This window comes from Cuculus canorus, chromosome 2, assembly GCF_017976375.1.
Source record: "Cuculus canorus isolate bCucCan1 chromosome 2, bCucCan1.pri, whole genome shotgun sequence".
NCBI lineage: Eukaryota > Metazoa > Chordata > Aves > Cuculiformes > Cuculidae > Cuculus > Cuculus canorus.
This window is the reverse complement of record NC_071402.1, coordinates 154,538,267-154,551,001: the sequence shown is the minus strand read 5'-3', so window position 1 is coordinate 154,551,001 and position 12,735 is coordinate 154,538,267. Positions and strand designations below refer to the sequence as shown.

Genomic DNA, 12,735 nt, shown 5'->3' with positions numbered 1-12,735 from the left:
TCCAAGGGTGTTTTGTAGTCCTGAGTGTTTGCAAGAGCTTCTAAAGAGTAGTAGGAGTTTCAGAAAATACATCTGATCATGGTAGTCCTGTGCCCTTTCATTCAAGTTTGAAAAATGGCTTTGGGCCCCTCCCTTGTCTGTAGGAGTTCCTCCTCTGTAAAAGCACTGAAATGACTGTGATATGGGAAGTTTTGGTAGAGAGGGACTTTATCACCAGGTGATTAATGCTCTAAGATCATTGAGTCCAACCATACCTGTCTGCTACTAAACTGTATCCTTGAGCATCATATCCACACATTGTTTAATGAGATGGGATCAAACTCATCGCTGGGGATGGAGAGCCCACCACTTCCCTGGGCAGCCTGTCCCAATGCTTCACCACTATTTCAGGCAAGAAATTCTCCCTAATATCCAATCGAAACCTCCCCTAGTGCAACTTGAAACCATTTCCTCTTGTAGTATCATTAGTTACTTGGGAGAAGAGAGCAACACTCAGCTCGCTACACTCTCCTTTCAGGGAGCTGTAGAGAGCAATAAGGTCTCCCCTCAGCCTCTTTTTTCTCCATGTTAAGCAACTCAAATTCCCTAAGCCACTCCTCATAAGACTTGTGCTCCAGACCCTTCACCAGCTTTGTTGGACTCCTCTGCACACACTCCAGCACCCTGATGTCCTTCTCATAGTGAGGGGCCCCAAACTGAACAAAGGATTCAAGGTATGGCCTCACCAATGATGAGTACATGGGAAGGATGACTTCCTTGGTGCTGCTGGCCTCATAATTTCTGATACAGGCCAGGATGCCATTGGCCTTCTTGGCCCCTGGGCACACTGATGGCTCATATTCAACTGGCTGTCAACTAACACCCCTAAGTACTTTTCTGCCAGGCAGACAGCAGGAAAGGAAGGAGTGAAGCAGGGTTTGACTGGGAGCTGTGAAAAAGGGGAGACAGAAAGTGTGAGGCTTGCCTCTGAGGATTACTGGCATCATCTGGAGAGTGGAGGCTAATCCCATCCCCAGCCAGGAAGGCCAGGGTGTTGGCTCAGCCCCAAGAGACAGTGTGGGGTTAGGTTTAGTCACCATTTGTGAATTAGGTATCAGGCTTCTTGTCAGAAAAACCACCAGCCTGCCTGTTACTATTTTTCCCTCACAGGTGTCTGCTAACATTGATACTGGCCTCACGAGGGTCCTCTGTAAACACTCCCAACTCCATACCAAGTAATACACATTTTTTGCTGTAAAAAAGGACCAGTTTGGGAATACATCAAGACTCAAGGGCTGCATTGCCCCATCATCACTTCACTGCAAGGCAGCTTGTCCAGAGAGGACCAGCCATGCTTCAGTCTGTGTCTAAGGGCATATGATTGCCTCCTATTGTGGGGATTACAGAGTTCACTGTGTTGCTACGAGGACAGAATCACAGAATCGTTTAGGTTGGAAAAGACCTTTTAAGATCATTGAGTCCAACCATGAACCGAACACTGCCAAGCCCACCACTAAACCACATCCCTTAGGGCCACATCTACACATCTTTTAAATACCTCCATGGATGATGACTTCACCAGTTCCTTGGGCATCCTGTTCCAATGCTTGACAACCCTTTCAGGGAAGTAATATTTCCTAAAATCTAGTTTAAACCTCCCCTGGAAGAATTTGAGGCCATTTCCTCTAATCCTACCACTTGTTACTCAGAAGAGACCAACACCAGTCTCACTGCAACCGCCTTTCATGTAGAAGGAGCTCTGGCTTTTTATTTTTTAAATCTTTTTGCATAGCCAGTCTCCCTCCATCACTGAATCTTGTTCAGTGCTCAGCTGAAGGTGGGGAAAAAAAAAAGACCCCAAAACCCATGGTACAGAAGCTACATCTTATTCCCAGGTGCTGGTACCTCACACTCAAGCTATTTCTCTGACTGGGAACAGACCCAAGAGCACTTGTGCATGCTGCATGTTTGCTAACAGACTTCATTGCCGAAGGAAACATCCAGCCGTCTTTGCCAAGGACCTGGCTATGCAGCTGCTGTGGCACACTGTGAACACAGGCATGCTGCTTCATACTGTTCATGGCTCTAACAGCAGCTATACATTCAGCATAACTTCCACTTCCAGCAACTGTTATGGTATTAGCGGGTAAGTTTTTGTAAATCGGGTTAGAACCTTTTAGGTGGGCTGTCTGCTCTGCTCCTCTGCTCAAGCTGGTGGAAGGGAAGGGCAGACACTTCACTGCAAGGTCCTGGGACTTAGCTTAAACTCCCTGTCACTGGCAGCTGCTGCAGCTACATTGCTGGACTCCATACTGATAGAGCTTAACATGCACATAATGCTCTATACAAAGAGTTCTTTGCTGGGAATGATAAGCCATGTCTCCCCATACTACAACAGGCAACACCCTTAAAAGGACACAGCAATTTGAGCTAATTTCCTTTTGTCTTTAGAGGAGTTATCAAATGATATGTAGAAGCAGAGGCCTCAACTATGCCTCTGCAGGGGCTTTGTTAGGGGCAGCAGAGATTCTATTAAAACATCAAAAAGAAAAAGAAATACTCCAGCTAGATGCCAAAGACGATAACATAGCAATGAGTTTTAACGTCACACCAACAAAAGAAGCAATTATTTGTAATTTACTGTTTATTTTCATATACAAAAAGATAAACTTGAAATAGTTCTTTCTAGGTTTTTTTTTCCTCCTATCTGTTGGGGTGTAGCTGCTTCACACAGGGCAAATACTACATTCATACTGGTTTATTCAGACACCCAGTGGAAAGCTGAAGCAGCAAAACTCCAACTTGACAGATCTAATTTCAAACTTGAGACTCATTTCTAAAATACCACAGTAAAAAGGAACAAAGATCCACTGCAAATTCATGAACTATGATACAATGTTCTTTCCAAAATGTTTTCATTACATAACTGCAATACAATGGATGTCTGCATTAGGCCATTTTATACATATATTTTATATATATATACTTTTGCAGCATATATATATATATAAAATATATATATATAAAAAAATCAGCACACTTCAGTCCAAAAGGGGTTACAGCAACGAGCTTAACTCTCTGTATACTTTTTTCTTTAACAGGATACTTTAGTATAACTTTTGTTAACTCAGTAGTACAAGCTATCTCTGTTCTACATTTTTATAGCTACAAGAGTGAAATATAACCTACAACATTTACATTTCACATATCTTGGTATACAAACAGTACTTATTGAATTTGAGCCAAGGACCAAAAGACTCTTTAAAATTATTTCACCATCTGATAGAGCTTCCTGTAATTTACACTCAGTTTATTCTGCAATCTTCTAAATCATTTACTTAATCTCATAGTTTGAGTTTAAATCCATTCAAACTGGAAATCCTGGAGAAACAGGTTACTGCAAACTCTTATGTATACTCTCTATATACAAGTTAAGTAACACAGCGTAATAAGACTTAGCTATTTATCCTAAAACTGATATACACATATTTCACTACGCTAGACAAGTCTTAGGATTTTTATTTTATTTTTTTAAATAAAGCACAAATTTAGAAGTAGCTGGTAAAACTTACAATAAGATGGTTTAAAATGACAAATGGTTAGGGTGAGATTTCTTCCTGCTGGTGCCAAAACATTTTCTTGTGAGTTTTGTACTATGCTGTGTTGTTTAACTGTATGTGTCTAATGTTACATGCAGAAAGCTCTTTCCACAAGAATTGACATCAAACTGTACTTAAGTCAACTTTACAGTATAAAATTTGTCAAACTTAAGGACGAATGTGAAAATATTAACAGGTGAAAGATCAGGCTTTCAACTCTATCATGAGGATCATGCAGAATTCATAAGCAGATAGTTTGAGCGGATTGACAATGGCATTGTGCGGACTTATGGCATAGAATTGAGGTCCTGATTGTTACTTAGTTTGCAGTAACCCCCTCCTTCAATTCTCATCCACTAACAGATCGACTTTTGCACCATAGTTATTCCATTGGAAGGCCAGCTGCATTGCAAAATGCCTCCTTCTGGGAGATTTTAATACTTCTGTAGAAGATTTACCAAAGATAATCATAAACCATCAATGGCCATAGAAATATTAAGACAGCTGAGGAAAAAATGGGGAAAGAGAAACATTTCTTTTTCTTCCTTTACTAATAGTAAATTAACTGGTAGCAAATAATTACTAGCAATCAATTAATTAAGTGAATTACTAGTAATATTAAATTCATCACTATTTGAATTCATAAGTAATTGAATTGAATTATCCAAGTAAAACACAGACTGTAATGTCACATCACTTACATGGGTGGGGAACATGTACAGTAAAATGGTAATGAAAAGAACGGTAGAATTCCCTACAGCAAAGTACCATTAAGAAGTCACTGTGGTTGAAGGCCTGCTTTTATGAGAAGATTCTTGGGAGAAGGTAGCTGGAAAAATGAAACGACCAGCCACATTCTAGGTCTTGCCAACACATTTTTTTTTTTGCTGTCCACAAACTTGCTAAGGTGCTAAGCCCACCCTCGGGAGCTATGAAATGCTCCAACCTCCTCCTCTGTCATGGTTGGATTTTTGGTTTGAGTTAGTTTTGGGGTATTTTGTTGGTGCTTTTTTTTTTTTTTTTTTTTTTAAAACAGGAATTGCAATGCAGAGATGGCAGTGACTACTGAATTAGGATTTTAATTGACTAGGATGATTACTGCTTAAACTTTGGTTTCTCAAAACAGTGGAAAAATTGAATTAAGTATGGCAAATAACTTTCCTTTCACAAAAAAAGAGCTAGGAAGTCTTCCCAGAACATGCTGAAGTTTTGCAATACTAACCTTACTGGAATGTTATACACTGAGGTTTTTCAACTGGAAAGATTATGATGCCTCTGCTTCAAAATGGGCCAAAAAATGCAGAAATAGTGTTTTAATCACATCATCTGACCCATTAAAATACTGAAATAAAAGGCTAACAAAGGAAGCACTTTTCAGAAAACACTTTCTTGATATATATCCAGCACAATGCCATTATAGAGCTTCAGAGAAGCCCTTTTGGTTTCAATGCTGGAAAACAAAAATGTTTTGCTTTTTTCCTTCAGTCCTTGGGGATCACTTTCCATTTACATATATATATATATCATATCTATATGTGTATATATGTATATGATATATATATATATATATAAACACCCATATATAGCAAGGCTCCTGTTTGTGTATGTTACAATATTGTAGTATCAAGGAGAATCCAGATAGCAACACTGTTTAACATGAGGTTTGAGGTAATTGGTTCTTGAAATACCTGGATCACAGATTGCATCCAGAAGTAACAGCTGGGCAATGAGAAGTGTTTTTTCAGACAGAAAAAACTAGTAGAAGAAAAAAAAGAGCTTACAGCAGTTGCTTTTACATGGAAAAATAAAGGCACAACAGAATAGCATTACATTTCAGAACAGCTGGATGGACATAACGCAAGTAGGATCTCTTTCCATGGAAGTGTCCTGACAAAATCTATTACCGCTTACTCAATAAGTTACTACTTAGTCAGGGAACTGCGCATCACCCTAAAACTAGAGTTTTAAAACAGAAGTCCCACCTAAGTAAAGGATCAGGTGTGTTTAAAGTGTTCTAGGAACACATGCACACTCATGGTCCCACAGAATTGGATGGCAAGTGTCCCCCTGGCTTCCACAGGGCCCAGACTCCACCAAAAACACAGATGCAGGGCTTGGCAACTGCAGGAGCCTGCTCAAAGTCATTTAAGCACTAATTACAAAAGGCGCATTATCAAACCAGCTTCAAGGTAGTACAATGTACTGTCTGGTTTAAAGCTTTTTTCAGTAACTCTTCCCCACTGACACCTCACTGTCAAAGTTAAGGGAACCAAAAAGACCAGAGTGAATTTTAAATCCAATGGGAAAACAGCTTAAGCGCATTTTAAGTTTTTTTCTTTAATACTTTTAGAATACTTCGGATTGGTTGCATAAATTTGGAATGCTCTTTTTCCAGGCAATACTTTGGACATGACAGTGCTCCTTTGCTTTAGTGTTTTTAGACCCAGACCATAAAATCTGACACTGGGAACACAGAGCACATATCTGTGTGTTCTGGTGAAGCCTGATTAGTTGTGTCACTTCAGAGAGAAGGAACTTCTAAGAATTGGGTTTTATCAGGACTTTACTGGCAACAGCTCCTTACAGATGATATCGTCAACACAGCAGACGCAGCTGCTATAAACAGACACAGCAGCAAGCAAGATCAGCCCCACTATTTGGTCTCAGTAAATTCTTAACACTCTGACTTCACAACTCACTGCAGCATCACGGCATATGCCAAAAGACACAATGCTCACATACAGATACTCACAAGAATACATGAAAAAACTCTTTGCGGTCATACTGAAGATGGTCATCGCAAAGCAATAAGCATCTTTAGCAGAAAGAATGTGACATGCAACATAACGTAAACATATACTCAGTGCCGTCCTCAAAGCACACCCAAGTACATGCAAACTTGCTCCTTGATCTGGTTTCGGGCTAAACTTGTTCTATCCTTTAGACGTCGGTGTAGTGCACACTTAAACTTTATTTTATATATATATATATATTTATTTATTTGCTGTGCGTACACAGACCTTTCTCCCTTTTCCCTGCAGAAACATATTAGACACTACAAAAATAATTTGTGGTATAAAAGAATTCTCACACAATGTAGAATTTTTGTTTGTATATGTAACTAAAATATATATATATATTTCCAAAAGTAAAAAAGTCAAAATGTCCTTATTTTCCTCTATTATATAGTCTATTTTATTTACAATGTTACCAAATAATATTCTGTATGTAAAAGTGATAATAGTTTGCGGGACACTTCCTGCTTAACAACTTAAGAGGAGTGTGGCTTGAAGAGGACTGCAACAACAGCACTATCACAACGTTAGCAACCAGTACCTTCCCCTGTAAAATGAGTTTCTTCCATACTAAGTGAAACCAGATCTTTTCCCTGCAAAACAGGATTAAGTTCTGACAGTCTGCCTAGAATGTAGCACAAGAGAGATAAAACGTGTCTTCTCTGGTTCTAGTGCTGTGACATTAAAGGGTATCAGGATTCCTAATGGTGAGACCTGACCCAGCCAACCTGGACATGCCCCCAGTAACACTGCACTGAGTGGACCCAAAGGTTCTGCTGCTTCTACTGAAACCAACAACTTCAAGTGGGAAAAGCAATGACTCAGGAGACCCAAGTAAAATGCAGTGGAGTTACTGGGGGACACTCACAGACCTTCTCTCTGAAACGAACATACACAAAGATCTCGGTATTTCCATAGGTGTAACCTTATCTAGCTTGGTATATCCTGTAAGAGAATATCAACTGAAGAATGAGGCACAATAAAAAGTGGGTTTCTTTTGTTTTAAATAGAGAGAACTTTATGATTGGCAGGAGCTAAAATCCTTAAATCATTACGAATAACCCTGCTGCTACTTAACTGATGGTTACACTGGTTTATAGCCATCTCATGCACATAGATTTCAACATGAGCCACTTACAATTTCCACCTTGCTGTACTAATGTAATTTCAATAGCAAGCCACAGCTCTATCATCTCAAAACATGCAAATTTAGTTCCTGTGGTATTTCCAGTTTCAAAGTATGAACTCAGACTTCCTCCACATAGGAAATCAGTCCAGCCAGTGCAATAAGTTCATAAAGGGAGTTACACTGGAGAGAGGTAATCCTGGCTCCTGAAGTCAAGGAGAATTTTTATCCAGGATATTCAAGTTTAATATTCTCCTAAGAACTGCCATACAAGACAGAAAGGTCAACAATAAAATTCTACAGTAAAGTTTGTGAAGAGTTACTTCCTCTAAGTCTGAATGGGAAGTGAAATTTTGTGCTTGGGAAGTAACATAAGAGGTGCTGTACTCATCACATTCAAGGGAATGTTAAGAGGAAAAGAGCCACAATTGCTTATTACAGCTACACCTATGGATGTGCCCGATTGCTGGCTTGGAAAAAGCCCCCGCAGTACTGAACAGAACCAAAATCGTGTTGTCAATGAAAGTTCAAATGCTAGATTAGCGGTGAGGAAACTACTTGCTTGACAGCTCAAGCGCTGAAAGACCAGTAAGTTCATCAGAGCTTGTCTTTGTTAATAAAATAAATAAACACCAGTCTAAAAGAACAGCTTCAGCTAAACTGATACAAATTTGTAAATAAGCGAAAGTTAAGGATTTCCTTCTCTGCTACAGCAGCAAGATACACATACCTACCCACATACATTTAAAATTTGTAACTAAGCACACATGCAATTTGGAAATTCTTTTCAAAATCAGCTTCTGAATCCTGTTGACAAGAAAATCTGTAAGGAACTGTTACACCAGGGAAGATGTAATACTTTACAATCAACATTTGGTCAAAGTTTGTACTGTTGCACTGTTCCCTGCAATAAGATAAGCTATACGTGAGAATTTTTTTGTTTATGCTTTCTCGAAAGAGAAGATTTAAGAGACTGTCTAACAGGCTATTAAAATCATATGGCACTTTCAATAAATACTTTAAAGCTTCTCAAAGAAATCAGGATAAAAAAGCAACTGCTGTAATAAGCCTGTTTTAGCCATAATACATAAAGCTGAAGGAAAAAATCCAGAACAGCAAACAGATATTAACAGTTAAAAGACAGTACAGCTTTTTTCTTTCTGCAGCAATACAGACTGGCTCCCATTCCTGGGGAAATGGGAGCAAGCCCGCCTCAAAACAAGTATTCACTCAATCTTAGCTGCTCTACGCTCCACCCCAACCCTTACATCACTTCACTTCTAAAACACAGTCACATTTTTATACAAATCTCAGTGCAGAAATGTATTAAACATGAAAAATACTGATCCTGCAAGCCTTTACAGTTATGCTTAACATTGAGTGCCTAATGTCATGACACCAGAAGAGCTACCTACACACTTAATGCTAAGCATAGGTATTGTTGCAGCATCAGGCCCAAAGACATCAGCCACCACCGGGGACATCGCTGGGTCAAAATGGTATCATTCTGTCTGCGTTTGTCAAGGTGTCCTCAACAGAAGCACATTAAGAAACAGAAACTTCCAAACCTACACACAGAAACAGTTACATGTGTATACACACTAATATGCAATATACATTCAATAACTTGAAAGAATAGGTTAAGACTTTATTCAGATAGACAAATTAAGGCAATTATCTTAATGTCTCTTCAAGATAAAGGACCATGTCCTCATTTATGACCTCTAGGTTTTAAAGCTATATTTTTCAAGAAATATATTTTACTTTTCTTTATATTTTCTCCAATTAGTGATTTTGTTCGTTTAATAAATTATACCTGTGCAAAGGTGCACGCTGACAATTTGACAGTGGCAAGAAGTCCAATTCGTTTATATAATACAGGCTTTTTACATTTTGTTACAGGGTGTTTAGTTCAAGACTGCATTTTGGCTTAACAGAAGGAAAGAATTTAGAAGTTCTGGCCATCCAATGGACATAACTTTGTCAGTCTAGCAACACACAGAATTCATGTTGTATTCAAAGTTAAAAAAATAAAAATAATAATAAAAAAAGAAAAGAAAAAAACAAAAGAAAAAAAAAAAAAAGATGTACTGTCCTTTCACTAAAACAGACCAAAAAATAACACAGAATAGAAACAGCCTTCACAAATAAGAGTGAATAATGCCCAGGTACCTTATATAGGCAGTTATTCTACAACTGTATACAGTTATTTACAATGGTGCTTTATAAAACAAACAAAAAAAAAATGGTAGCACTTCCTAAAAGATTTTGGAACTTTTTTTCTTTTTTTTCTTTTTTTAAAACTCCCTTGTCATAAAAGCCAACTTACATTAAAATATACTTACTACAAGACAACACAACTAACAAAATATATAATAAAACTCATACAAGTAGAAAATTCTGAGGTATTTCTGGTTTGAGGTGGTCTGTGGTCATGAAGTTTTTAATTTTTTGTTTTTTTCAGTTTAAACCTCGGAAGCCACGTAACGTGTGTGTATGTGTGTGTTTTGTGGGTTTTTTTTTTTTAGTTTTTTTGTTTTTTAAACATTGCATGTTTTGCAAATTAAAAAAATATTTCAATGTTGAATCAGCAGCATTAGGAACATTCACTGACTAGAGCAAGTTTATGGCATAATAAGAGTAACGGTATTTAGAATATGCACCACTTTAAGACAAAAAGAGTTTCGTCACAGAGTAAGGAGAAAGCAGCGTCAAAGAAACCAGTGGGAAAGATGCTGCGACAATCACTGCTGTTGCTTGGCTGCCTCTGCATCCTGCAGCTGGGCAGTACTGAGGCTTCTCGGATGCTACAGGAGCCATCTGCCACTGGTTCAGGTATTTCACCCCTAACACAACTCAAATTAATAAGGGAAAAACCACAATTATAGAGCCAGTTTTCACACGTCTTCTCTTTTCACCATCTGCACCAGTAGCTTGGGCTGATGGATAACAAGCCCCGAGGCTGAATTTCCTGAACTGATTCGTGCTTAAAGTGAGATGCAAAAATTTTCCCATCTTCCAGTATTTTACCAAAGTGCTTCTGTGAACACCATTTCCCACCTCTTCCAATTACACTGGTTAAAAGCATCCTTCCCATTACTACTTGGAGTTGAAAAATATGTTCTGCTCTGTTCTTTTACCACTCAAGCCCAAGATACTGTAGGAAGAAAGAACTCGTGTCTTGCTTACAGCCACTGGCTCTTTAACTCAGCTTTCTCCATGCTCTGCAGCTGTTAATACTCTGCCCAGAAATGTCCTTCCCCTCCTCTAATGGTTACCTGAGAAGTAGCTCCATAGCAAATGATGTTTCCCCAAATGCTGCCAAGTCCAACGTCACTCTCCCCACCCCTATTCTATGCTCTCCCCTTCAATTCTACCATCAAGAATTAACATTCTTCGCCCAGTTGCTTTTTTTTTTCCATGTTACAATGACACCCGTTAGATCCGTAAAAGACACATCTGCTGTATTTTTTGAAGCTCACTTCTGGAAAAAAAAAGAAACTGAACCCAAAACCAAAACACAATGGGGAAAAATCCTTTTGAGGAAGGTGTATTCTTTATATAACAGTCTTAAGTTTCCTCCACAGTTTGCAGCATTGCGTTTTCAGAGATGGTACGTGGTTTTCCTGTATGTCACAGATGCTCCGCACAGAAGACAGACCGATAAAGAGAAACCCAGAAAACTGGATAAAATAAAGACAACTGAAGTGAGTTTGTTGAGGTTCTGAGGTACCTGCACCTTTTCTGCATTCATTAGTCGGCACCTGAATGCTTGCTGAAAAGTCCATTTTTTTAATACAGTAGAGCAATGTGCTGGTAAAATTGATCCAATCCAAAATAATAATAATAATAATAATAACAATAATAATAAAAAGTCAAGATAAAATAGCAGCTGCATTCATGTGTTTGTTGGATTTTTGTGTGGGTTTTTTTTTAAACTTTTTTCTTTTTTTTTTTTAAATCCACTGAGTCTGGAAAGACAAAAGTGAACCAGGGCTTAGATACTAGACTCTTTGGGTGGCAAGTCCATGTTGGTGACAGATGTCACGATGGAGACGAGGCAGTCCGAGGTAGTGCCGTTTACAGATTTGCGGATCTGCGCAATGCGCTCCTCGACACAGCCCGCCGAGAGCCGAGCCTCTGCATCGTGGTCCCAGCATTCTTCGATGGTCACACAGAGCTGCGCCAAGCCCTGCAGAAAACAAGGGGGAGAAAGTACCTTCAGTATTCAAAGCACTGCTCTGGGAACTTGGGAACTATTGCAGTGAACAGGGAAATTCACTCAACACAGCTTAATGCTGTAAAGAAAAACTAAGAATATTTTCTCCCTGGCAGGTAAATTATCACCAGATAAGCTTTAAAGATTACTTCAAATATGTGGATTTGGGTTTTTTTAAACTTATGGTTTTTAAGGCTGTAGGGTTTTCTATCATCCAGCTTTTATTCATAGCCTCAGAAATACTTTTTTAAATTTCAAAGTACCGCACAAGATTCATAGTTTATGCTTTAAAAGACACGACATCAAATATTACAATTCCCACAATAACACTATGAGAGCTGCCAGCACCATATCATTTACTATAAAACCATTGCTTTGTTTGCAGTTACTTCTGCAGACATCCCCAAAATAACCGAGCTCAACACTGTTGGGAGAGTGCAGCTCTTATTTGAATCCTGCTCATCCAACAACCGTAACAGTCATCTTTATCTTCAATCCACAGCTCTCCTTGACCTCTAGGCAATGAGTTAGTATACATAAGTATAGCCAAAACCAAGGCAGTTTGGTCAAAATAGAGGTATTCAGCACCTCCTGAAACGCTGTGAGATTTCATCATCTGCTCAGTTTCCCAGTCTGAAAAAAAATCACCTCTTTTATTAAAAATACAAGCCTTAAATGATCTACTGCTGCCTGTCTGGTTGCCTTCACACCTAATTAATATTTCCTCAACAAATTGTTCAAGTCTTGCATGCTATCCAGCTTGTGAGGAACATGTCTCCGATGTTAAGGATTGTTTTCTTTCTCTTAAGGAAAGGGACTTCATTTTCAATTCTTTCACAACACGCTCCACATTCAGGACTAGATGACTGTATTTAGCTGGTTTACTCTCTAAATACAAAGGACAAATGGAAAGGGGAGCACTGAGGTGTTGAGCAAACCTTCATTCCCCTGCACTGATTCTCTCTAGCACCATGTACCGGGGTGCAATATTTAGCTTCCCTTTGAAGCTAATGAGTG

The 12,735-nt window shown here is 38.8% G+C and overlaps 1 protein-coding gene across 1 annotated transcript in view; it reads right to left on the bottom strand.

Annotated features, from left to right (window-relative positions):
- Positions 1 to 2,666: 2,666 nt before the first annotated feature.
- The window catches only part of ACVR2B (activin A receptor type 2B), a 105,436-nt gene continuing 95,367 nt past the window's right edge, over positions 2,667 to 12,735 (bottom strand). Inside the window, exon 11 of the mRNA XM_009558299.2 lies at positions 2,667 to 11,691. Within this exon, the coding sequence (XP_009556594.1) occupies positions 11,497 to 11,691 (195 nt within the window). The 3' untranslated portion in view covers positions 2,667 to 11,496. The remainder of the gene's footprint in view (positions 11,692 to 12,735) is intronic.